The 27,419-nt window shown below is 43.8% G+C and overlaps 2 protein-coding genes across 4 annotated transcripts; one reads left to right on the top strand and one right to left on the bottom strand.

Annotated features, from left to right (window-relative positions):
- Positions 1–6,250: 6,250 nt before the first annotated feature.
- On the bottom strand, positions 6,251–13,676 carry ndufaf6 (NADH:ubiquinone oxidoreductase complex assembly factor 6). 3 transcript variants are annotated; one of them, XR_010876764.1, is made up of 10 exons: positions 13,476–13,676; positions 13,066–13,165; positions 12,366–12,488; positions 12,110–12,166; positions 11,472–11,574; positions 10,445–10,578; positions 9,468–9,569; positions 9,166–9,222; positions 7,039–7,160; positions 6,728–6,834 (listed from the first exon to the last, which is right to left on the bottom strand). XR_010876764.1 is itself a non-coding variant. In XM_067238194.1 (9 exons), exons 1-9 carry the CDS (start codon positions 13,664–13,666, stop codon positions 6,706–6,708), a joined length of 996 nt encoding a protein of 331 aa, XP_067094295.1. In that variant the 5' UTR covers positions 13,667–13,676; the 3' UTR covers positions 6,251–6,705. The 3 variants fall into 3 exon arrangements, 2 of the variants coding, with proteins under 2 accessions (XP_067094295.1, XP_067094296.1); XM_067238194.1 differs by lacking the exon at positions 7,039–7,160 and having other exon boundaries at positions 6,251–6,834; XM_067238195.1 differs by lacking the exons at positions 7,039–7,160; positions 13,476–13,676 and having other exon boundaries at positions 6,251–6,834; positions 13,062–13,116.
- Positions 13,677–13,937: 261 nt separating this feature from the next.
- nagpa (N-acetylglucosamine-1-phosphodiester alpha-N-acetylglucosaminidase) lies at positions 13,938–27,419 on the top strand. The gene is made up of 12 exons (XM_067238890.1): positions 13,938–14,128; positions 15,206–15,411; positions 15,547–15,814; positions 16,296–16,435; positions 17,366–17,474; positions 18,117–18,245; positions 18,406–18,614; positions 18,879–18,926; positions 19,394–19,522; positions 20,379–20,510; positions 23,306–23,381; positions 24,804–27,419. The coding sequence occupies exons 1-12, from the start codon at positions 13,938–13,940 to the stop codon at positions 25,072–25,074; spliced, it is 1,908 nt and encodes a 635-aa protein (XP_067094991.1). The 3' UTR covers positions 25,075–27,419.

The raw sequence follows: 27,419 nt of genomic DNA, 5'->3' as shown, positions 1-27,419 counted from the left end.
ATTTTTTTCATGATTAGGCTATTTGACATTGAGTCAGTCCAGTCGAACTCATATTACTTTTCAAGAGGTAGGCTAGACTACTAAAGACGAACTGAGAACTATCAGTGAACAAGTGAAATTCATGAACATATTCCCACGCGCGCATCTGTTTTGGCTCATGGCAGCGCTATTTCAGACGGTCACATTTAAACCATGACCCGTTTGCATGTCTTTTAGATTGCTGTTGTGAAAATGTAACATCATGAATGTGTTAGCCTATTGTTTCGGGTATATTGTGGGTCTGTGTTCAGTGATGTAATACTCATAGTCCGTTGCAATGTGTGAAATGGTTAAGGCTCCATATGCTTTTTGAATTGGATTTGTGTTCAACTGATGTGTAACATCATTGGCACCCATTTTCTGCCTCAACAATAAAAATATTTGCAAGAATTTGTCTGACACAAATTAAAGGAGAACACAGGCTACGCCAGCGATTCCAGTCTTAATCTTGAGTCTTATTTTTTTGTAAAATTGTCATAATCCCGTATGGGAGATTATGCATCACAATTCCAGAGCCTTTCGGTCCTTATTTTCTCTCTTAGCCCTATGTGGTGGAGCAGCGGAGTGCCATGCCCGCTGCAAGGCAAAAGGGTTGCAATAAAATACCCTGCATTTCTCACCAAATCATGCAGCTGCCCACCTCTTTAGGCAAGAGTAAACAAAGACAACGGATTTTATTTATTTTATTATTTTTTCTTACTAGGCTTGGTGACATGGTTTGCAGTGTGCCAGTCACGTTTTTACGCAGATGGCTGTTATCCCCGCAGGAAGGGTATGTGCTTTCATAGCCATTGGGCTAAATCGTCCTAAACATGCTAGCAGAATAAATGAGTTTACTGAGGTTTTAGCACAATTTTAGCCATCTGGGAGAATCTACTGCCCAGTAGCTGACCCTAGATGTGATCTTTTATAAGGGCGCGTGGACTTCACAATATGAAACAGTCGAATATTGAAACAAAATGTGTAGGCCTATGTTTTTTCAGGATTTTGTAAATTAGGCTACTTGAAAATACTTAAGATAAAAAAAGTTACTGCAAACCCACTAAAGCAAACTAACTTGTAAAAAAAGAGTAACCAATTTACTTCAGGAAAAAATGTTTAGTTAATCTATTTACCATTTTTCAATTTGTAAGTTCTCATTCAGAAGCCCCTTCAAGGGCTTCCAAATGCATCTTAATAAAACACAAAGTCAATCAGAAGTCGATTAAGACAATCAATTTAAATGCAGCATGCAAATGGTAATTAGCACAGGTGTCAATTAAGAGACAATCACACACAAAGCACAAAACAACAACAAACAAATGGAAAGGGGGGAGACATTTTTAAGCACACATGCAGGACCCTTACCATGAAAACCTGTGTACTTGTACCCTGTCACTAATGTGCCCCACTCATTGTTTGCTTTGATGGATCAAGTATTAAAAGCAAAGAAAAAAAGATTGTGTACAGTTTTGAAATAAAGACACTTGTTTGGTGTGTTTGCAAATGCTTTGGAAATACATTTATATGTGGTGGTGGAATGGATTCTAAGTTTTTTCAGGTTATTCAAGAAACAGAAAAGTTCCACTGCTTGGTGGCAAAAACAAGCAGTAAAACATGCTTTATTCATAAGGATTCGGGGGGTGGTCAAAGCAGCTCATAGTTTACATTTGACTTTGTTAATCCACTGAACAACAGGACAAACAGGAAAGAGGGATCACACCTCTATGTATGTTCCATCTGAGGATGATTACCAACAGAGTCTCATAAAACATGGCACATCTAAGCTTTAAATGACATAGGATGATGTGGAGTTGATGTGAAGTGTACAGGCTTGAGAGACATGCATACATTTAGTCGGAATCCTTCCCATTATGTAAAGTGTGCGCTATTTTGCCAGCTATAATTGCAGCTCTGTAAACAGAGACACGCAGATCATTTATAATGCAGGCAACATAACTAGTATGCAAGTTTAGAAAAATACACTGGAATGACATCAAACTACTAGCTGAGCTGCTTCTCCTGTTATTCTCAGGTTTGGTCCCTGTGCACACTGGAAGAGAACCAGGTAGGAGGACAGGACAAAATCTATATTTCACATTCGTCCTCCTCAAAGTGGGAAACATGAGAAACTCCTATGCAGTATGTTTCATCAGCATTCATGATTTGCAGAGCATCAATTTGAGTGTTTGCTTATGATGGTTAAGATGTTTTAAATAGGAGAAAAGCGTGAATATGTCTCGCAGTAAAAGCTGCATATCACTGACTGGCACACGGGCTGACTGGCACAACCCTGTGTAGAGAACAAACAGCATGCACTAGATGCATCTGAAACTAGTGGTGCAAGCAAAAGACAAAACTCGCAATAAATTAAATTCTCAATGAATTTAAAATGTATTGTACTGGAAAATGCACTTTGGCTATTAAAAAAACATGTTGTTTGCCAGTTCAATCAATCAACGACCTTTCAGTTAAGAATAAATCCATAGAAGTTCACAAATGAAACTACTTTTGTGAAAGTAAACCTTCATATATATACCCTCTTCAACTACAGGTGAGTAAGTCCTCCAGAACATATCCATTACAACAACAACAACAACAACCTCATAGCGGTAGCTCCCATTATGCACTAATAGACTTCACCCCAGCAAAGGCCACAGCGTTCTGTAAATGTTTCCTTTGAGTTCTCACTTAGCTCACCACTTTATGGACTCAAGAATCCTTACGAACATTGTTGTGTTCATGAAACAAATGTATTCATCTTTTATAACTGTGGATGTACATACTTTTAATAACAAGGGGCTACAGAGAGAGCCTCTAAGCTATGACTGGCAACTCAGGACAACTGAATAGTTCACTTGTGTCTTAATAAATTGCGTGCTGTGCAAGATGGATATTTTGGCTCCATAATCTAGACATAAAAGGGAATAGATGATGATGAACTATCACAAAAAAATGTGCGGTGGACTGGAGAGCTGGAAGGTCAGCTGTAGCCAGACTTATCTTAGACTAATCATCTTCCATTATTTGTGGATATTATTGTGAGACCTAATAATGGGCATTCCATCTCTAATTGGCAGGTATTGAGGAGGATAAGCTTGAAGAGATTTACGTGGGAAATGGTACAGTAGGTCGACCAATTTACATCTAATTTCCAGTGTCTACATATTAGGTCTACTATGAATTCCTTTTTTTCCTGGGACAGTAGCTGCCATTTATAACAGGTGTCTCATTTACTACTAGGAGGAATAGTTTCAATATTTTCCATGCAAGCACTGGCAGCTCATGATATCAGTCAAATTGTGGTCTGTCAACTGCATCCATTGCTGAAGCATTGCAACAGGCTGTATTACACAAGCATTTCAGAGTAGCCAAATACATTCCTTCTTAAGTCCCTTGGGGCCCAAGTGAACAGATACAGAACAGAGTTAATCAGCCTGTACATACTGCATTTGAGTTTCCAACTGGTACTAGTGAGACAGGATAATGCATTGGTTCACCAAGTCTCAGAAGGCTCTGCCTCCATGACATTGTTTCAAGGGGACAGAAATGTGGAATTAACCATGTAAAACTGTTTGGATTCTACCAGCACCTGTTTTAGGATGATAAGACCCTACGCTGTGCTTGCATTGAGAAGCGCAACTCATTCGAAGTGTGGAGCTCTTACAGATGCCCACAGAGCCATGCAAAACACATGTGGTGCGGAAGAGTCAGAGCCCAAATGTAATGAAATTGCCTTTGATGGTCTCAGGAATATTTCATGTATGCTAAACCACAACAACAAAAAACAGAGAAACATGTGCCAGGACACTTGCAAGACGAAATGAAACACATGACTATGTTCCCATCACAAACACCAAATGCCTATTCCACCACAATAATGTGGAGGAATAACATGTTTTGTACGGTCAACTTTCAAATATCTGTCAAGTTCATCTTAAAGTTGAGAAAATATTTAGGAAAAAAGAATTTCTGTCAAAAACAGAATGATAAAATCTGGTGAGTTACTGTGTGTTGCAAGCTGAAAACGACGGGGGGACAGGGTGTTCTTATATAGAGCTTCTCTCCTCTGGAACAATCTTTATGTTTCAATCTTGGGAGGCTGGTGCTGTCTTGATGCTTAGGGCTACATCAACAACCTTATTTTTTGTTAGTACGACTTGCGACTGAACTGCTGCACTAGTTCACACTTAACCGGTGTGGACCTCACCCTTACTGTTATCGTAACTGTTATTTGTCCCTTCGCATTCTCCTACTTTCTTCTCTCCCCCTCATATGCACACATTTCAACAAAATGCCCTAGTCCCAGGTAAACGGTTCAATTGAGATACCAAACTCCCCTTGTCATCTTCCCTTTCCTCTCAAATATTTTTTAAGATGAGAATTTATAAAATAAGGGAAACTATAAAAAAAGCTTACTAAATTGATTAATCATAAATTACCCTAACCCTGCTAGGATTCAAGTTATTGGTAGTTGGATTATTTGAGTAAAGAGCTGTGTGAGCATGTAGTTCACCAATCAATACTGGTACATTTGATAGAAATAATGTATTCATAAAGCAGATAATCTATAAGAAGATGGGGTAGGATTAAGGTAGAGGTTACCTGTCCCTACTGTCTATTACCTTAAACTGAATAAAGATAATCTACAAAACCAACAAGTAAACCATGTTCAACCCCCATCCACATGCATGACTCCACATCAAGAGCAAAAAAAGTTTCCATGGGGGGAGGAAAGAATATTTTGATCTGGCAAAAGGGTTTTGTAGGTAAGGGTTAGGTATGGCGAATTCTTGCTATTGAGAGATTGTTTTGCTTCAAGAACAGTATTAGGGGTTGCTTGTCAAATCCTCTGCACTCAATATAAAGATTACAGCTCTTTGTGACGTTGAACTCCTAGAGTGCTTACTTTCAAGCACAGGGGGTTAGGAAAGGACCATGGCTATGATGGCCGTTGCTGGTAATTACATGGTGCAGAACCATCCTAACAGTTCACATTAGTTGACAGGACATAAAGCATGCCTCCTCCTTAGGCTGCTGATCACTTAATCGGTGATAAAGTCAGAGAGGGTGACTGAACTTGCCCCCTCCCCCCCATTTCTAGTTCTCACGAGGACAAGCCTCTGTCAAGCCATTGACAGCTACCGTTTAGAAATAAGTACAGGGGTATATGAATTTATTCAATATTTTTTCACTATTCAATTCCTTATCATAAGGTTTGGATTTTTTTTTAAATACTTTGGGTGAGACAATTTGCCAAAGAACCAAAGACATCCTATAATTACAAGCTTGCATCTTATTTGAGTGTAGTGTATTTTATAGTGTAAACAGGTCAGCGACAACACCACTGTATAATTTAGTGCCCGTGTGTGTTAAGGATTTTTATGATGGCAGAACATGCGAGGCACTCAGCCATCTGCATTTGAACGCTTCCATTTTCCTAGGGAAGCAGACATCATCCTCACATATTTTTTTTTTTTTTTTTTTCAAAACTCAGTAAGGATACAGTTGTTTTCCAATATAAAAAACTGACCTTACACAAAGGTTTTCTTCATTAGTGTGGACACGTCGACTATATTGCACCAATTTGACTTCTAATGATGGAGGAATCTAATTATGAATATAAGGACAAACGGTCATGACCATCTCTATGCTGTCAAATATTAGGGTCATCATTGAAACAGTCATGATCTTGTTGCTGCTGAACTGTATAATGATGAGCCAGACAAGGGGCACAGCTGATCCCATGGGTAAGTACTCAACCTGTAAACAAATTATTTTGAAATAATTTAAATGTAAATGTGTACATTTATGAAAATAAATGTGGGTCCATTCTCTACATATAGAAAAAAAATTAATAGTTATTGTAGTTATTGTGATTGGGTGGAGAGCACCCTCATGGCCATGGCTACACAGAATGATGTCATCAGAGAGCAACACTGTCAGTGTCATGTTTCAAAGACACCTTTTCAAAATGCTGGGTAATTTAGAACAACATTCTGTGAAGAGGCTCCAAGGCAGTCCTTTTGATAGCCAAGTACTGAGTTAGTTTTGGTGGATCAAAGTTTTAGAGTTTGGAACACAGTCATCAAAGACATCTATGGTCTTTTATGCTCTTGAAACATCACTTTTGCTTACAGACCTTTGACATGGAAAAGGTTCAAATTATAGTTCTAGGTTTCTTTTCTATAGAAAACTTTCAAAAGAAAGACTAAGAAACTAAATACACAGCTACATTATTTATTGGAACAAACATCAGTGCTTCTGTCTCCAGTGCAGTGTCCTTACCTCAACAATCGTCCACAGCATTACGTCTGAGATACTTCTGGTCTTAGTCTAAACAAAGGTCAATACGGACTGTTAAAGGACAGCTTAATTTGATACCATGATTGGAGAATTGGCTGTTTCTAGGTCAGTAAGCCACCGGTCCAAAATGCTTCAGGAGCCAGCACTTGTACATGGGTGAGTCCAAAAACACAGATTAATACCAGTGCTATGACCCTCCACTTTCTACAACGATAAATGGAAGTATGCTGGAAGTGGTGTTTTGGTATCAGGCATCCTGTTCTGTCTTGATGAAACCCACGGGTACAAACTGGTCTACAGAAGTTCCAAAACAGAGCTGTCCATCAGCATGGTAACTTTTAAAATAAATTACCAGAGCAAAAAGTAAGGGAGTCATTGACATCAATAGGTCTTCTTCCAAGAGCGTATGTAGAGTTGGATGGGAATAAGGGGGTTTCGGTTCCTCAAGCTCGGATGGAACACGTCAAAGTCTACCCTCCGTACTCTCTGAAGGTAGTCTTCCAATACCACCTAGAGCAAAATGCAACAGGAAAACAAGAAATCTTGAAAAGACAGGATTCAGACACAGATCGAAGCAACGACTGGCATCACAAGGGTTGTTTTCAAGTTGAAAACTCACTTGAAACCACAGTCCTTACATATATTTTTGGAATTTCTAATGACCGAGCATGATCCAGATAAGGTTTGACTTTGATGTAGCAGGACGCTACCTACCTTGCTTATTGCATCAGTTTGAAGAACTGATAGAATGGGATTCCTTTTCGTGATCAAGAGGTTATAGGCCGTTTTTGACTAATGAAACATCTTGGCAGAAATCTCTCAACTGATCTGAATTTCTGAAAAGATTAAACGTTTGTTGTGAGGTCTGGCGTTCCTTTCTGTCTACTTGGGTGCTCTTAAATTGACCAGCATGATACAGTGAAAAAAAGAAGAAAGATTTGATCCCCTGCTGATCCAGGTTTGCACACATCTCAGGAGGGATTTTGTCCCACTCCGTTCATGATCATTGCAATTCCACAAGGTGAGATCTTGCATGGAGCCCCAGACCGAGGGAGATTGACAGTTCTTTTGTGTTTCTTCCACTTGCGAATAATCGCACCAACTGTTGTCACCTTGTTACCAAGCTGATTGGCGAGGGTCTTGGAGCCCCATCCAGCCTTGTGTAGGTCTACAATATTGTCCCTGACATCCTTGGACAGCTCTTTGGTCTTGGCCATGGTGGAGAGTTTGGAATCTGATTGATTGCTTCTGTGGAAAGGTGTCTTGTATACAGGTAACAAACTGAGATTAGGAGCAATCCCTTAATGCTGGATACACACTAAAATATCTATATTTTTTGTACTTTTCAGATGTTCAAAATGTGAGAGACCACAAACATGACAAAAAAAATCCTAGATTTAACCGTTTTGCTCCTATAGTGTGTGGTGTTTGTCCTCGGGGTTCCCCCCACACATCAGGATTTCTGATCGTAAATATTCAACATGTTGAATATTTATGATTCGCGATCGGGGCGGCTCCAACGTTCTTCCGAGCAAGTTCGGTCACTCTTAACGCATCTCACACCAAGGGAAAATCTGATAAAATAATCTGTAGATAATCGGGACATAACCTAGGATTGTCGGGACATTACCTCGGCTTGTCGGAAGGGGGAAATCGGCCCAAAATAAGCCCGATTATCTTGTTGTGTGTACCCAGCATTAGAGTGCTCAGCTCGTTATCTGTATACAAGACACCTGGGAGCCAGAAATCTTTCAGATTGAGAGGGGTCAAATACTTATTTCACTCAAAATGCACAACAATGTATAACAATTTTGACATGCGTTTTTCTGGATTTTGTTGTTGTTATTCTGTCTCTCACTATTCAAATAAACCTACCATTAAAATTATAGACTGATCATTTCTTTGTCAGTGGGCAAACATACAAAATCAGCAGGGGGGGGGATCAAATAATGTTTTCCCCCACTGTACAAGACATGCTCCAGTTAAACCCCTGACACACAAGGCTAATCTAGTGGAAAACATTATTCAGGGGCTAACAGAGTGCCTTTTAAGAGCTGGAACAGCACAGAAACACAGTACTGTCTATGGTTCTTTTTTTAGAGCTTGGCTTTGTGAGATAACTATCCTAGATGGACAGAGAGAGGACGAAAAGAGAGAACACTTGAAGCCAGGTGGTTTATTGCCGTAGCTTGGCTGCAGTTTGAACCCCCCCCCCCCACCGCCATCCATCACTCAACTTCTCTCTCTCCTTCCCCTCCGCATGTGTGATTAGTGGCTAATGCTCATGTATACTCCCTAGGTGGTGTGTGATGATGTGATTAAAGGTGGAGCATTAGAAGGTCTGTCTGACATTCCTACTGTGAAGAGTTGAGGCTACAGTGAGTTCCCGCTGGCGAGCGAACGGAGCCAGTCGACCAAACAGCCACGAGAGATCACGGGACTGTCATCACAAACTAAAAGGTGGAGGCAAGAAGCAGGGGGTACTCAAGGACTAAAACCACTCAATGATTTGACATGCTGAGGGGTGTTTTAGCCATCTTTAAGACCACCGTTTAGTGACTAGGGAATCAAGGGATTATAGGGTAATGTAGAACTGTTAAAAGGTTCTCTTTTGGGCACTGTGTTTTATGTCTACTGGTCATGCAGGCCGTTAAAGCGACATCACTGCAGCTACCCGTGCTGTAACGATTGCATTGTGTACTCTGGAGATGTATTGGTCTTTCCGAGCACTTCCTTTGCATGATATTCATAGAAGACCTTTTAGACCTAACAGCAACCCAACAGCTGACTAACTAAATGAAGCGGTACTGACAGAGTGTGTCCTGGTTATTGTTATCCTACCGTTTGTAGGAAGGCCGGGGTAGCAGCAATTGGAACGTTCTTGCTAAACGACCTGGCCTGGGGAGACGGAAGGAAAAGGGACTACGATGTAAAGGGTTCAACTTTAATTAGGCTGATTCATGTCAAAATACTGATTAATATAAGCCAGGTGAGAAGAGGTCTCTATTTATGTGAAACCAATGACGCTTAAAGCCAATACATTTTAAACAAATCCCTGTTCCACTAGATTAAACTAAGAGTGATGCATGTTTGTTCCTCTCACGTGAAAGAAAGTGAGTCATCATTTGAGTGGAAATACATACATGTTGTAGGTGAACATGGGCTTGACTGGCAATGTCATAGATGACATCTCTGACATGCTGCTCGCGGTTTCCCCGGATAAAATCTTCCTGGGAGGCTCCATGCTGGTGGGTGACACACATACACCAAAAATGGGTATGTTATAATACTGCAAACAAGCCTGTGATATGTTCAATTGAACTAATGGTGCTTTTCATTTGCACAGTATTTATCAGTTCCCCTGTCATGCAGAAGGGTGTTTAGATCTAAGCAAACTCTTTGTACTGTTGCAGAAAGGGCTTCTGTGCCTCAAAGCTGCCCCAAGGCTGGTCTGAACACTAGCATTCCTAACCAGCTCACTGACAACGCATCTATACTGAGGCACGGACTACAAAACAATGTCTTGCCAAATGCAGTACATTGTGGTGTACCACAGTGTACTTACATTTTTAGCTGACATTTTAATTTGAGTTACTAAACTAGAGGTTAGTCTCTTTAAAACTACAGAATATTTCAATTACTCTCATGAGTTGCTCCATTACTTTGTACATGAGCAAACATGAAGGTTCCAGTGGAAGGACAAGGATTTCCTTGACCAGTCGGCAGAATTCTAAAGTGTCACATTTGAGGACATGAAAGACACCACTATCTTCCGCCGTTTCACTGCAGAATTAGCAGAGTTAGAGCTTCCAAAATAATTGGCAAATGGTCATAATTGGCACATCTCAAAGCACTTGCTCTCCCTTAACGAGATGAGCAGAGAAGGGAAACCACAGGTTTTAGCGATTTGAAAATGCTGAACGTTTGAAGGTCGAGTGGACTCCTTCAATGTAACAACAGCACACCCTTCAGGTACATCACTAGTAATGCAGCGCAAAGGATCCGAGGGACTCCACAATCTCACCAACAGTGACCAAGTCTTTAATAAGAAAATGGACGGGTCCAGTCACACAGATGAAAGAGTTTCAAATCTAACGAAGAGGGATGTGGTCTTGCTCACCAGCATGCAGATGTCCATGGGCAGGTAGACCTTGCGTCTGCTGCTGTAGTAGGGCGTGGCTCGCAAGCAGGTCACGATTCCATGGGCCTTCCCGATGTGGCTGGCAGCATGGTCTGCATGAACGTTTTTCACACCTGGACACAAACAGAGACACACTTGCTCACATTATCATACTATTGTTTGGTATACTGTATCATTTAGTCCAGGAAAGAAACCTGAACATCATTGTAGATCCTAACGGTATGCAGTGAGGCTATGAGATACTTCAATGACTCACTACACACAATTACAGATTGTAATGTAGTAACACCGTAACATCTGCAATAAAAGCTGCCCTCTAAAGAGCAATTGACTTCAAATGACAGAAATGGCATGCAAAAGGTGATCTAAAGTCATAATTCTTCCGAAAAAGAATGGCATCGATTTTGTGAAATTAACGACGACATCTGCGAAGTCTAATTTTATCTCGTAACTGACAAGTCAGACCGTCGAGAGTTGTAATTCAACAGAACGAGGTCAAAGATGCTCTGATCCATCTCCTCGCACCGAGGCGGCAGACACCAAGTGCCACTGATGCATACATAATTGACCTCAGCCACAAAGCACACGCTTTGTAATATGAGGGAGGGGGAAAGGCTTTCAAGTCATTCGCAAAAAAGAAAATGGTCGTCTGACTCTTCCACTTAATTAGCTTTCCAGCATAGCGAGCTCCATCCAGCATTAGGTGCTCTCAAGGAGAGCACGCTAGATAATTAGCGCTCACACAGGAACGTGGGTGTAACACTTGAGACGAACATGGGAGTTTGGCCTTGCTTCCCTGTCTCACTTTATCTCACCGCGTCATCCCCTCTCTCCCTCTCCCTGATAGAATCATACTTTATCATAGTCAGGGCAGGCTATGCGAAACAGGGCGCAGTCATTCATGTGGAGGAACACAAAGTCTCACACATTTCACACAGCCAGCCAGATAGACAGGCCAGACATACAGACAAACACTCACACAAATACAAAGGATGGTGCCACTTACCTAGACTCTCCAGGAGGAGGTACAGTAATGACGACTGGGTGTTCTCTGAATATGTCTCCAACTCCTGCAGAGTTCTGTAGGCTCTGTCCTCCATATCTTTCTCCTGTTGGCAGGAGAAGAGGCTTACATTCTGTGCAGAAACACAACACCAGCCCCTATACCAAAGACACTGGGGTGTTTCATGGTCACTGTTTTACCATGTCAAAAAATCTCTTGTAGTAAACTCATGAAGTAAATGTAAATTTTGTCAACACTTTGAACTAAGGTTATATTAACTACCATGTAACTACAGACCTAATTTTAATAACTTTGTAGTTATGTGGCAACTGCTAACGGTTTAGTGTTAGTAGGATTAGTTTAGTGAAACTTGGTATGGCGGTGGTTGGGCTGTTAACACTGGAAGTTGGATATTTGGCAGTGAATGCTTACATGGATCTTGTTTTGGTTCAAAGTCTTTACATCCTCTAGCCCTTCACACCCCTCCCCCATACTGCACCTTTTTAAAACGTATACAATAACTTGTACTACTAACAACTTTATTGCATAACAATTATGTACCTACAACGTTCTTACTGTAGGAATTGCTATGCAGTTACAAGATAGTCAATGTAACCCAAAGTGTTGCTGTCATTTCTTACTCGTTCAGTGATGATCCTCAACAACCATCTCTTGGTCAGGTAGTGTTTTCTCACAGCCTGAAGAAGAAGAAGATAAATATATATATTTAAAATATTTTGCATGTTGCACATTACTAATAATCAATGAACAAGACTGAACAGGCACCCAGATCATCACCAGGTGTGCAATTTGAAAATCTACTACTAGGAAGACCCAGACGACAAATCAGTTATTTATTTTACCCCCCCCCCCCCCCCCCCTGAATAATAGACTTACCCTCCATAGTTCTGCGCTGACAGGCTGCAAAGGGGGGTCATCCTTATAAATGTCGTCTATAGCAGCCTTCCAGAACTGCATTCGCATCAAACCGATGGTTGTCTGGGTAACTGAATCTTTCACCTTGCGGAGGGAGAACAGAACAATAGGAAATAAATCACCTTGGATTTGAAGAGATGTCCATACTACACGGTACGCAGGCCAGCAGATGTATAGAACGAAAGTACCCTAGGGGTTAATTTTTGGAATGCAGAGCAGAACTTCCATAAACACAGCCCTTTAAAACTCCCCTGTATGTGTATCACATTGCTGTTCAGGAAGAACCATGACCTTTGCTAGGAAATACATGTACATGCAGACAACACCTTGTTGTCGTTTGTGGTTTGTCCCTCCTCGGACTGCTGTGGTCCTGCTCACCACTGCTGACCAGAAACTCAGACCCAGATTTCTAGCCCATTTTGCACTTGTCAAAGTCTCAGGTCTTTACTCCTGTCCATTTCTCCTGCGTCCAACACATTAATTACAACTACAGATGGTTCGCTTACCATGGAATCTACCCAAACCTTGCAAAGTGCCCTTTTTTTGGAGAACATTATTCGCTTCACCTGTGAGTTGTCATAATGTTTTGGCTCATCAGTGTATACTGTATGTCTTAAAGTACACCCTCCACTGTATGCACAAAGAGTGCAGGAATACCTGCCTGAGCTAGCTCCACGTTGAAGGCCCTTAAGGCCAAGGAGGAGCGCCGGGCTTCCTCTGGTAAGAGCAGGCTGCACACAAAGCCATCATAGTCTCGAGACCTGTGACGAGAACAGGAGAGTTAGGATGTTGAGTGGGCTGTGAGTTAGCTGTGATGTTGCCAAGCTGAGAAAAAAACGTACAGTAATCAGTGCAAATATCAAAAGCCCAGACAATGGAGTAGCCGGAAATGTCCACACAGAGCAGATTGTCCATCAGTAAAGGATCTGTACTGTGACGTATACTGCAGCAAATAAAAGCCCCAAATTGACGTTTTCATACTAGTTTTGGGCGTGCAAAGATGACGCTTTCACAGTGCCACAATTTGATAGCTAAACTATGCTACTGTACTTTCAACATAGCATACTGTACCTGACAATATCGATACAGTATTTTTCGTTGTGTTGCAAGTCTGTAGACGACTTCGTTGACGCTTTTCGAAAAGTCACTTCAGTAGATCGATGAAGACATACATTATGTGGCCATATCTTTCTTTGGAGAGAGTGCAATAAAGCTTTGTTACTTGTCAATAAACGATGCTTGGCAGTAAAGCCAGATGCCATGTTCACAACATACCCTTCAACTTTCACCTTTACCTTGTGTAGCAGAAACAAAGTTCCTCCAGTGTTTTATGTTCCGCTTGATAGATGTTGCTAACGCTACTCCGTGACTGGACATGATAATTTTCTAATATAGAGTCATCTATGTACTATGAATATTGGAGTAAATACATGTGAAGCCTTAAAAATTTCAAGCCTTTCTATCAAAGATTTTATACATTGACAAGCGAGTAAACAAAAGACCACATGTGCTTGTTTTGGCCCTCCTACATACATGTCATATGACTGCCTCGCGACTTCCTTATCTGACAGGGAAAACCAAATGACAGTCAAAGAAGGATTTTGGAAGAAGCACACGTTTAATTTCAGTGCTAATTCTCTTATGGCAATACTACCAGTGAAATGCTCATTACAATGGCTGTTATTATGGCTTGGACTCTGGGTTATGGAGATCAAAACTGTTGGGTAAGGGAGTTTGCTACAGTAGCTAAATACTCAGCTAACGTTGGCTTACACCTCCAACAGATTACTACACTTATAGGAGCCAATGTGGGATTCGTTTGCGAATACGAGTTGTAATTCCGGACTATATTAATGTTTTTAGAAATATATTATATAAAATGCTGATTAGCTAACTGTGGTCAACTTTTCCCATTAGCTCTGTTATTTGTGATGGGGCAAAGTCCAGTCGGTCATAACGTAGCCATCTTCTCACCTCCCCTAACCTCTCCTTGTATCAGCCTGTATGATGCACTAGTCAGCTGTCAGTGTCTAACAAACTGCTATACTAGCACGTAGGCTACCCTTTCTTTGTTACAAATGTAAGTGCTTGTTGTGTGAATTATCTTGTGTTTTTTTTAACAAACAAGACATAGGGCCTACTGTATTGGTAATGTCATCTCAGTGTAATATTTTTGTAGAAAGTTTTTAACATGTATTCTGGTAGTGATCTTTCATTATCTCCTATACTCCTGCGGTGTTATACTTTAGCCACTGGAGAGCGTTGTTGCACCTCACTCCACTTCGATACAATCCTGTATTGTGTGGCAATTCTCAAAAAAGCATGTAATTTTTTTTATTGACAATATTCTCATTGTTAATACAAGAATGTCCTCCACCCTATCTCATGTCACTGACTTGATCCAGCCTACACAACAACCATTGACACTGTTTACCAGTAGTGTGCTTCGAAAATATTTCCTCGACACGGGAGCCCTAGGATTGCGTAATAAGTGGACACATCTGGCCCCACTGTCTTGTTCTTAATGCATAAACAACCGTCTGACGCATTGACCCAGTGTGTTGAAGGCCAAGTTTATAAAATGTAACAAAATGATGTTATTGCCAAAAGAAAACACCAAATGTAACATTTGCATTCATGAGCGAAAGCAGATTTATGCAGAGTTCAGTTTCTACAGGTTCCGTTCTATTTGACCGTTTTTGTGTTGATTCGGGATTTGTTGAGTAGGGATTGTTTTTCCACATGAGAGAGCGTCCGCGAGGACAAACAAAGGGTCAACTAGAAATATCTCTCTTCTACAGGTCTCTGGATGAGGACCACCTGTCACCGTATGATCACGGGCACGGCCCTTCCCACTCCCACCGCCACGTGCGGGACTGCCAGCTGAAAGTCCACGGCAACGTCACCCACGAGACCTGGCCGGCCAGCGCCCACGCCGCCACGCCGTTAGCCCAGTCCAAAACCTTTGTCACACGTGTCAGTGATGCTGTGCCCCGATGGGTGAACGGTCAGTGGGTGAACAACAGTAATAACAACAATACAGATGACATATCCTGTGTAAACATCCATAGTCAACCCTTTGAATATGCCTTGACAAGGACCGGCGCTCAAATAGAAAGAGTCTCTCTCCCCCTTCTCCCAGGTCACGTGACGGTGGTCCACGACCCCCTCAGGATGGTGTCGGTGCTGGAGCCGGGGGGTCCTGGTGGCTGCCAGAGGATGCTGAGGGTCCCGGTGGAGCAGAGCGCCTCGGGGGCGAGGTGTCTCTACGCCCAGAACGGAGGCTTCTTCAACACCCACAGCGGGGACTGTTTGGGGAACGTGGTGAGCAATGGAGTGCTGGTGAAGGACAGTGGAGGGTTGCAGAACGCCCAGTTTGGGATCAGGAGGGACGGAACCCTGGTGTTTGGGTAAGGAGGAGTCACACCGCGTCTGCCTCTTCTGGGGGTGATGCTGTCTCTGCCTGTCTCTTTACCTGTCTCTGTCTGTGTCTCTCTCTCTTCTCTTGCTCACTCTCTTTTCTCTCTAAAATATACAACTGTTAATACAGAACATTAAGGACTCCCTGTTCCTTGTGCTAGAGTATTCACCTGTCAGTCATTGACTCTCATATCCATCATAACTAGTTATGACCCTTGTCTGGAAAGTTCCGGTGCTCTCTAAGATAAAGTCCCTTTTTGTTTGGTGGAAATATGAGCTCAGCAGAAAGAAATTGCTGTGTGTGGGGTGGACATTAAGTGATCCTGTCCTCCCTGCTGGAACATACGTTTCTTTTCCCTTGCGTTGAAAAACCTGCATGTGCTGAACTGTTGAATGCCATGTGGTCTTTGCACACATTACGCTTACGATGCATCCCTCCCTCTTCCTCCCTCCCTCCCTCCCTCCTCCCAGCTATCTCTCCGGGGAGGACGTGTTGGATAAGGCCAACCCGTTTGTCCAGCTTATCAGCGGGGTGGTATGGCTACTACGCGATGGACAGATTTACATCAACCAGAGCATTGAGGCAGAGTGTGACAAGACTCAGGAGACAGGTGCTCTATCTGGATTACATGCAGCAGCACTCATCCTTTTTGGCTGGTACCACCCCTAGACCAGGGTTGAACCCAGATAATGCATGGAAATCAACAGCCGGTATTATAGTCTGCCCCCACACACAGCATCACAGTTAGGAGATAGACTAGAAAAGATGATATACATATAAATATTCCTCCAGAAGACAGATTAGAAGCTATGAATGGATGATCAATTCAAGACTCCACTTTTACCGGGCATCCTAAGATTAACGAGAGATTTGGCCTCAGCTGACGCTCTGAACAGGACGTTAGGCTGTCCCTTGTGAGCAGAAAGCTGAGGACGCTGTGTCACCTAATAGGCGGCTTGCAACCTGGTGAAACACTTTTGACTCATAACACCATTGTGTTATGACTCATCAGTCTTAGTCAGGGTTGCCATAGTTGTAGTGTGCCGGTTTAGTGTCAGTTTACCCAACCTCAAGTCGTTGGGTTAGGAATGGAAAAGACAAAGGGGCATTACATCAGCACTTGAAGGTAACCCTATCTTAAAATGGAGACACACTCAATCCGGTGAAATGGAAATCCCAAAAGATCTGTTGCACTTTACACATTTGAAAATTCAATTTAAAAAGGTCAATTTCTTTTTTGCCGTATGAGCTGGAATACATGCAGTCTATAACAAAATTACTGCTTGTAAGTAGGCTGTCAATGATAAACAAAAAGTAAATAAATATATGAATTGTAAGTTCAATAATAATTGAATAGGACACAGGCTGAAACAAGTGTGCTGATCCTCTGATAGCAACGCCAAATGAAGGCCAACTACTCACCTTTTCTACCTTATATTATGAATACTTTGTGTGTGTGTGTGTGTTAAATCATCTGTTTATTATAGCTGTTCAACATCGTGTCACATTTCTATCCGTCGCCCTGTTTTGTGGTCGGCAGGGTCATTCCGCCGTTTTGTGGACGTGGTGTCAGCCAGGACAGCCGTGGGCCACGACGCTGAGGGAAACCTCATCCTGTTTCACATCGATGGCAAGACAGACAATAGAGGGTGAGAGTGCCGGAGTAGAGCAGGTGGTGTGAGTAGAGGAGATTAAAGTAGGTGGGGTTGGGGAAGTTTGGTGGATAAGGACCCAAACGATAAACTCACCGGAGGATGAATGGTAATAGAAGAAGGTGAACGAAAGGCAATGAGTCGAGAGACAGGGAGCAGAACCGATAAATCATCGTAAGGCCCGCCTCTTGGATCAATTATATTGATTGCTCTTTCTCTCCCCCCAACCCAATGAACCAGATGAATGCTTTTGTGTTCAAGATGTGGCTTGGTGTGGAAAACAAGGTGATGTGTCTGGACATGTCTGTGACTTCAGTATCTACACTCAATATCCGTTCTGGCTGGCCGGTCTCTCGGCCTACCTTCTGCCACATGGCTGACCTTCTGTTACATCATTAACAGCTCTACTCAAAACATCCCTAAGGATTTATTTAGGATTCAATACAGACGCATTGTCTAATACAGAGTTATTGGGGTACTATACAGGTCAGATTATTATCGGATCTCCTCTATATTGTGTAGTCTTGCAATGCTTCACCAGAAGACATGGCGGTCCCTATTGTCATTATTTAAAGCATGGTAATAAGGCATAAATAAATAATTTTCTCTTTTTCTATCCCTCTCCTCATCTCACTACAGCATGACTCTGTGGGAGGTGGCAGACTTCCTGAAGAGTGAAGGGGTCATCAACGCCATCAATTTGGATGGGGGCGGATCCTCCACGTACGTGGTCAATGGATCATTGGCCAGCTACCCGTCCGACCCTTGGTGAGCCAATGAAATTCAAGATGGCATCACTCGGATATGATTAGCGTTCACTATCGCAGAAAATGAACCTTCATTCCTTCCTCCCCCACTATCCCCCTCCCATCCTTTCTCTCCCTTCCCCCCTGTCCCTCTACCCCCACGTTCCCCCCTGATATCTCAGTACTCAGTCTGACCATAAGTGGCTCTGCCCCCGGCCTGTCTCCACCATCCTGTGTGTCCACCAGCCCCTGTGCCAACCAGAGGACTGCAGCGGGCATGGGGCCTGTGTAGATGGAAACTGCCAGTGCCATCAGGGCTGGAAGGGGGCTGGCTGTGATGCCCTAGTGTGCCAAGCCCCCACCTGCGGTGCCCACGGAGTCTGTACGCAGGGTGAGGGCCACAGCGCCAAGAGAAGAGCGGGGAAGGCTTTTCTACATGGTGTCTTTGTCATCTGATTCAGCCATCTTTTTGTTGAACGTCATGAATAGCTCGAATATCCATCTCCATGATGGTACGGTTAACATCCGTCTTATGTGTGAAGAACTCGATTTTCCACGTGAACCGGCTGTAAGGGAACAGGCGAACGCCAAACGCAATTCTTCACGGCCTCATGCCTGTTTAGTTCTGCCTTTCCTCTCTCTCCTCTCCTCTCAGACGGGTGTACGTGTGACGCTGGATGGACTGGGGAGACCTGCAGCCAAGGTGAACCCGCCACTCTCCCCTCCTTCAGAAACGTGTCGCCCCTATGATTTTAGTCTGGAATGCAGACTGTCAAGAATCAAGCGCCTAATTGTAGTCGCGGGACTTCAGAGAGCGCAAACTATGAACACATTCCGTGACAGTGGTTTAGTTAAGTTAACAAGTCCCACTCCAGTGCATCCACTCACCCCAGTGAACCCTTAATGTAACTAGAGCTGTTGGTTTAGTCAAGGGTTTATACAATCCACTCCATACAATCCTTTTTTCGACCGTGTAACACAAACCCAACAGCACCATTTCTTACCTCATAAATGCTTTCATACATTTCCACAATACAACTCAATACAGGACTGATTGATTGATGTAATATTCCCAAGCCCTTTTGAAAAGGCACAAATGGGCTTCATTAACACAGATCTTCACAAGAGCCTCTTTTTTTATTTTATTTCTTTTTTTCTCCCCACTTGAAGCTTGTGCGCCTGGTTTCTATGGCGACGACTGCAATCAAACATGCACCTGCACCAACGGGGGCTCGTGTGACCCCGTCCATGGCATCTGCGCCTGTCCTGCCGGTTTCCAAGGCAAATCCTGTGAACAAGGTACCTGTGTACGTGTGAATTTGGTTGCGTGCTGGTAATGTGTGAAAGTAATCCTGATTCATGTGTTCACCAGGAAACAACCTGCCCAAGCAGGTTCCAACTACGATTTCTCTCACGGGTGGAAATGAGATGATACGATCTGTCTGTAAACGAGGTTTTACGGCCAGTAATGCAGTTTTCATTTTGACAGTAAATGTAAAATGTCCGGATTCTAAAACAGCACCTCATAGCAAGCTCCTACCTGCAGGTTTACTTCTAAGTGGTACCTTGAAGCTAATCCCACTCATGATAAAATAATCCACTTTATTACCACTCTCATGAGGATCACAACAATCAACCAAAAGCTTTCACCGTGCTGAGTCTCCAACACCTCCCTCCCCAGGACCTCAGATGTCCCCAGTCTGGATCTGTGAACCACCAGCTTTAACCCACTACTTCTAATTCGTTAAGCTTTGTCACATCACTCCCTTCTTGTCGTCTAGTGCACGTGTGAAAATACATCTTGCTTGGCAGATTCCCTGAGGCCAATTGTTGATGGGCTTGTTGTGCAGCATGTTTACAGGCACTTGACACATGACTATGGAACCGGGCAGTTCAATGTTTCATAAAAGTATTATTTTTGTCTTGTCTCTCAAGTGTTTAAACTGTAATCCTCTGTCCACTATGTTTCCTATAAGTAAAATGCAATGTGTGTTGACATTGCAGGACATAAAGTAAACACCGCCACCAAATTGGATAAAAATCTGCATGCAAACATTAAATACAGTAGTTAGTTCTAGATATGCAAATTGTTAATTGTCATTTCGCCCCGTGTTCACAACTTCCTGTCTGACATCATTTCCTGCGATGCTCCCAGATTGTCCGCTGGGTTTCTTTGGCCTGAACTGCAGGCAGGAGTGCCAGTGCCAGGACATGTGCCCATGTGACCCTGCCACAGGAAGCTGCGACGCCCTGTTCCAGGGAGACAGGAACCGCACCATTCACCAAGGTACTGTACCGTCCAAAACATCCCGGTGTACCAGACACACAAGACCAGCCTCGCATGCACTTACACACACATGCACCACGTCAGTCAGGAAATATACTGAATTACAGACTAGAACCAGAATAACCTCATCCCTTATTTCTAACCTGAGATGCGGTGTGCAACATTTTTTTTTTAAAAGCTTAATAAACGACTGTGGTTTTGGGTGTGGGTGGGTGTGTGGGTGGGTGTGGGTGTGTGACACAGAATGTGTAAGGTGCAAAGACACAAACTCATGTTCTACTTTTTCAGTGGGAACTTCCTCGTCCGTTTGTTTTTCAAGTCAGGTGACTTTGTCTCGCAGGATTGTTTCAACTGAGCCACTAGCTGGGCGCAAAACGAGACTGGTTTCCCTCCGCTCGCCAACTCCATTGGGTCACATTCCTTCTCTGTGTCGATCTCTCTTTCTCTGCTCCTCCCTCTCTCCCTTGTCTCTCTCTTCCCCACCCTTCGTCTCTGTTAACCATGTGCTTTTGAGGGTAATTCACTGCGTCGGGCACACTATCTACTCTGCTATCTCTTCTCGACTCACTGTCTGCGTTCCGCCACTGTTAGCTGTGAACATCTTTCTTTGAATATCTGCTTCCTCCCTCTCCCTCTTTCTCGGTTTATTTGACCCTTCGGGCTGATGACTCGGAGTCAGGTGGCTGAGCGGTGAGGGAATCGGGCTAGTAATCCGAAGGTTGCCAGTTCGATTCCCGGTCATGCAAACTGACGTTGTGTCCTTGGGCAAGGCACTTCACCCTACTTGCCTCGGGGGGAATGTCCCTGTACTTACTGTAAGTCGCTCTGGATAAGAGCGTCTGCTAAATGACTAAATGTAATGTAAATGTGGGCTGTGTGTTTGTGTGTGCCAGGGGCATTTCTGGGGCATGTTGATGGGCCTCGATAAGCCCTGGGTAGGACCGGCGTGCGAGTAGGAATCCTCTGGCCTCATCACGGCACGCTTTTAACCCGGCTGTGGTACATGTGTTCCGGCAGCTTCTTAGATCTCTCTTCTCTCTTGTTTTTCTTTTATTCATGTGATTTCATTATACAGCTGTCTACTTATTATGGAAATGTTTTCTTATCTGTCTCTTTTGATGACAGGATCTTCCAAATTGATGTTATATATTAATAGATGTAGGCTAAACGTTAATGATTTAGGCCATAAAAGACAAGATTTGGGTTGCACATTCGTCTTGTGTAGCATTCATCTACAAAGATGATGATGATGTGTGGTTTACTGGGATGTTATACTCGACTTGTTCTCAAGCTTTTTTTTGTTGCCTAACGATGACCCTCTAATGAGTCTCTGTATATCCTTGACCTGGCTGTCTCCGTTCCAATACAAGACACGGGACCAGCCTGCATAGCCGGCAATGTAGAAGCTCCCTGTTCCGTCGCCCTCCGCTATTTACTCTGCAACCAGAGTGGCAGTGTTTTTCTGTCCGCATCTGTTGTTTGCTGTGGGAGGCTGGAAGACTTCCAGTCCACTGTGACTCATGTGCTGTCACTTTCAGCTGCAACCTCTGCCTTTCATTGGTCCTTATTTATCTGGGTGAGATCATTGACTCCAGTTCTTGTCCCGCCATGCACTCTTGCTGACTAATATGCATTTTCTCTCTCTCTCTCTCTCTCTCTCTCTCTCTCTCTCTCTCTCTCTCTCTCTCTCTCTCTCTCTCTCTCTCTCTCTCTCTCTCTCTCTCTCTCTCTCTCTCTCTCTCTCTCTCTCTCTCTCTCTCTCTCTCTCTCTCTCTCTCTCTCTCTCTCTCTCTCTCTCTCTCTCTCTCTCTCTCTCTCTCTCTCTCTCTCTCTCTCTCTCTCTCTCTCTCTCTCTCTCTCTCTCTGAGGCTGTTACTGTATTTTAGATGTGCGACACTGTTGTCATAGGAATACGCTGCTCTTGACATGCTGAGCTCATGTGCAGAAGAACAGTAAAATATATTTGTACAGCAGAACATGAGGCTCTCCTCACACGGGTGGCCTGCTTGTGCACCAACAAACCAGCTGAGGTTTCCAGCTTGGTGTTTCCTTTTCCTTTTACAAAACGTCCCAAGGTACCAAGAACAGAGCCCTGTCCGTAGAACCGTGCCCATATCAGCAAAGCTGCACCCCTCGCCAACCCCGTGACCTTCAAAACCCCAAAAGGAGGCGGTTTCACAGATTTTCACCCACGCACCTCTGTGCTCAGTTTGGCTGTGCAGAGAAGGATGAAAACAGCTGAGGGGTGGGGGGTGTGGGGGATATCATCCCTCCCCATCATCCCTCCCTCAAGGTTCAGCCCCTTGCATGGATCACACGGACAGACTTTATTCGACGACCGCCTTTATCTTGAGTCTAATCTGGGAGCTGGTCGTGTGCTATCTCCGTCATAAGACGGCTAACCTTTACTAGGCACTGGATGAATGACTTCGTCTCTCAACAACAAGCATATGGGGGTTTAAAATTAGACATCTGTAATTGAAAGAGATGGAGAGATGCCTCCTTAGGGCCCATAGTCCAGCCATGTGCCCGAAACATGAGAAGAAACCCCAGCACGCTCTAAGTCTTAGTCGGTCGATGTCTGTTTGCAAAGTTATCCGTTTGTTTGTCAGGTGTATTTACTTGGGGGTTATCGAGACATGATTGTTTTAATCCATTCTGCTGAAGCTAGTACAGTCGAACGCATCCTTAAAAGGTTGTTATTCACTGATATCACTTTGTTTGATTTGCAAAGAAGCAAATGTGAAGCCTCGACGATGGTTGTGTACTCTGTGTGAGTTGTGCCGTTTTCACAGCGGGCCATTGTCTGGCCAATCAGATGATTGCAAGATTGCGGGAGGAGGAGGAGGAACACAAGCCTCATCTCACAGAGTAAGTGTCAAACGCCCCCCGATCCACTCATACATATACCTCACCCACACATCCTCCCTGCTTCAACCTCCCTGCTTCACCCACACATCCTCCCTGCTTCATCCTCCCTGCTTCACCCACTCATCCTCCCTGCTTCATCCTCCCTGCTTCACCCAAACATCCTCCCTGCTTCACCCACTCATCCTCCCTGCTTCAACCTCCCTGCTTCACCCACACATCCTCCCTGCTTCACCCACTCATCCTCCCTGCTTCAACCTCCCTGCTTCACCCACACATCCTCCCTGCTTCATCCTCCCTGCTTCACCCACACATCCTCCCTGCTTCATCCTCCCTGCTTCACCCACACATCCTCCCTGCTTCACCCACACATCCTCCCTGCTTCACCCACTCATCCTTCCTGCTTCATCCTCCCTGCTTCACCCACACATCCTCCCTGCTTCACCCACTCATCCTCCCTGCTTCAACCTCCCTGCTTCACCCACTCATCCTCCCTGCTTCATCCTCCCTGCTTCACCCACACATCCTCCCTGCTTCATCCTCCCTGCTTCATCCTCCCTGCTTCACCCACACATCCTCCCTGCTTCACCCACTCATCCTCCCTGCTTCAACCTCCCTGCTTCACCCACACATCCTCCCTGCTTCATCCTCCCTGCTTCACCCACACATCCTCCCTGCTTCATCCTCCCTGCTTCACCCACACATCCTCCCTGCTTCCCTCCTCTCCACGTTCTGTCTGCTCCCCCACTCCTACCGCCACCACCCTCTGGTCGACAGAACTCACCCGGCCTGCCTCCGTCCCTCCCGTCTCCCGGCCTCTCGGCTGGTGGCAAATTCAAGCAAACCGGACAGCTCAGGAAAACACACCCAATGCTATTTTTAGCGTCTTGTCAATTCCTGCTATGTTGATCATCGCTTAATCATATCACAGTGTCACAGCTCGATGGTGTGAACACAACAAAGCGTCCACTGTTTTGTTCTCCTGATAATGGCTTGATTAGTTAGCCCTGCTAACTAACGAAAACAAAGTTCTTTCATATAGGAGCTTATCTCCGACACAAGCCTGCAAGGGTGTAGAGAGGCTCTTACATCCATATTTAATAGCCACTTATTATTTACATGCAGGTTAGTGATTGTTTAGCGTTGCTATGGCTTCCGGCAAGCGCTTGGTCAAGGGTCTCTTGCCACCGATGCAAAAAGAGGGTTAGTTCTTTCTAGCCTCGCCTCGTCTGCCTTTCTGTACATTGCTAAACAGACACTCTCTTCTTCTATGGTTGTCCATTGTTCTGTTTACCAACACATCCCTACATCCTCAATGTCCCCCCCCCCCCGTGTCTTCATATGCTTTATCTCTCCACTCAACGTCTCCTCATCCTCCATCCTTTCTTTTTGCCCCTCATTCCTGCTATCTCCATTTCTCCACAGGCTGACCTGGTTTATAATCACGACTCTGTTGACCTCTCTGCTGTTGGCCAGTGGGCTAGGCCACCTGGTCCGGGCATGCCGGGGTCCCGCAGGGGGTCGTCAACCCAGCCGCAAGGACTACTCCTACACGCCCTTGACGGACATTAACGGCAGCTCCGGCGGCGCGAGGGTCAGAGGGGAGGGGTCGAGAGCCAGCGGGAGGGGTTTAGACGGGGAGGATTCGGACTCTCAGGATGAAGTGTGGTCTCAGAGGGTAGAGAGACATTCATAGAGGGCTGGGAAGGAGAGACGCTGGAGGGCACGGTGCACTTAGCGCCAAAATATCAGACAGTGGACAACGCAGGAGAGGGACATACGCAGGGAAGCCATAGAGATGAGGGTGGCAGAAGGATACAGATGGGGAAACAATGAGGATAAAACAACGAGGAGACCGATTGAGAGTGGTTTCCTTTGAGCTTTTGTGTTGTCAGCGTGTTGTCGATAACAGCTAACCTTGATGTTTCAGAGAGACTAAGGTACCGTAGCAGTTTGTCCACACTGCCCATGAGAATCCCCTTCTCTCATTTACAACCAAGGTCTTTGTTTCATTCGATGAAAGGTCTCCCAGAGTGTGCGTAGACACACATTCAGCCCACTCTCCCATTGGCATACTGGCAAGATCAGGTATTCTGTCTGTTGTCATGTGAACGGACAAGGTATAAACTTTGAACCCTTTCCCAGGAAAGTTCTGGAGCTTGAACCTGCGGAACACCCTACATGCTGATGGACTTCACTCTATGAAACGTTTCAGTGTGACTGGCAGGGTTCATCAGGAATGTTTTTATGATTCATAATGTTTTGGGAAAATCAGTCACAATGTTTTGGGAAAATCAGTCACAATGTTTTTGACTAGTGTTTCAGAAACACAAATGGAGGCCCCTATTTTTGTAACTTTCTACAGAAAATGCTGACATTTGGTTTGAATGTTGTCTGACTACTAGTCTGTTTTAGATTTTGCCATCTTGTTTTTGTCATTAACAGTGATTTTTTTTTCTTTTTTACAGAATAAACAGACAAATTAGTTCTAAAGGACCTTAGAAGGTTTTTTGCTTTTTTTTCTCCTTCAAAGCATACTCAATCTTATGCTGTTTTACAGAAAGTTATTTCACTTATTTTCTCCTTCAGTCTCCTTCAAACCACAGAGAAAAGGAAACGCAATGCTTTTTCAACTCTACGCAACTCATTTTCGACGTTTTACGATCATGTGCTAGCTTCCTGATGACTGAAGTATTTGATCTAGTTATGCTGGTGTTTACATACTTCCCAGAACACAAGTCTTCAGTTCATCCGAGTTCCTCTCAAACTTGGTTAAACAGCGAGAGAATGAGTGAAACCGTGACGTTTCCACTTGCACATGAACTTTGTTACTTGTTTAATCGTGAATGGTCATTAGGAATTATTTGTCTTTCTTTGTTTTTTCCAGACATTATGCTTGTGATGGATTAACAGTTTGGTGTAATTTCTCAAAAGATGGTTCCAAAATACAAGCTGCATTAGCTAAGAAAATCATCAAATTATTTCTCTGCTGTGTTTATATTTGTATTGTTCAAGCAAATATATATATCATAATATCTCCCCCAACAGAACATGACCCTGTTCTATACCAGCTTGTCATCTGTGAGGTTTACAACAAGGGTTATACTTTGTCTCTTGTAAAATCCTAGCCAGAAATCTGGGTCAGTGTAGGTTGGTTTCACCCCCTGGGTCAAAGTGCCTTGCGATGAATTCCCATTTACCAGCAGCTCATTGAAGCATGCTATCTAATCTTTGACCCCGACATTGTCCCTAGACCATATTCATATACATTGGCCCTGGACAATCTTATTTCGATGGTACATTTTGTACATGTATGTGAGTGTACAGTGAGTGACAGGATGTCTGGGGCACGTCTGAATGTTTTCTCCTTGTTTTGTTCAATCTGTATTTATTTTGAGAAGGCACATTAAGAGCTTGATGTGCTTCCAGAGGCGCACAATGGCATCAGAGAGCAGCGACCTGACCTGGAAGCAGGACAGCTAGGAAAATAGTATTTTTACATAAACAGGAAGTATGCCTAGTACTAGGATCCAAAAAATCAGATTTGACAAACGATATCAGTAATTGAGCATATCGAGGTGTTTAAGCTTTACTGAGGACTGAACGTGATGAGAATGGCTCCTGCAATTACATGTATGTTCGCTACCGTGTTGAGATAATCGACAATGAATGTAATACAATAATATAGGTCATATATTACATATTTGTTATATATGTTGGAGCGTGGATTGCAAACTCAAAACTATTCTGAGCATATTTGTCTATATGTTGTACTTCCTCTGCTACAGTTTTGTGCTATAGAGATTTGTTAGGCTATAGCAATGCTGTTAATGGCATAGTTTAACCCTAACCCATAGTTTGCATAACTTGTCTTTAGGGTGCTTTGCCAGCTATGTACAACCTTGCCCCAATGTCACTGGAATGTTAAGTACTGTACTGAGCACAACAGCATCCAGTTGGAGCCACGGTGCAGGACATCTAGGTTTGCCTGTGTTCCTCGCATTTCTGTACCCCACACGTGTTCATCAATTTTTTTACAAA

Source organism: Osmerus mordax, chromosome 6 (assembly GCF_038355195.1).
Source record: "Osmerus mordax isolate fOsmMor3 chromosome 6, fOsmMor3.pri, whole genome shotgun sequence".
Lineage (NCBI taxonomy): Eukaryota > Metazoa > Chordata > Actinopteri > Osmeriformes > Osmeridae > Osmerus > Osmerus mordax.
The sequence above is the reverse complement of the archived record's forward strand: the minus strand, read 5'-3'. Positions and strand labels throughout refer to the sequence as shown.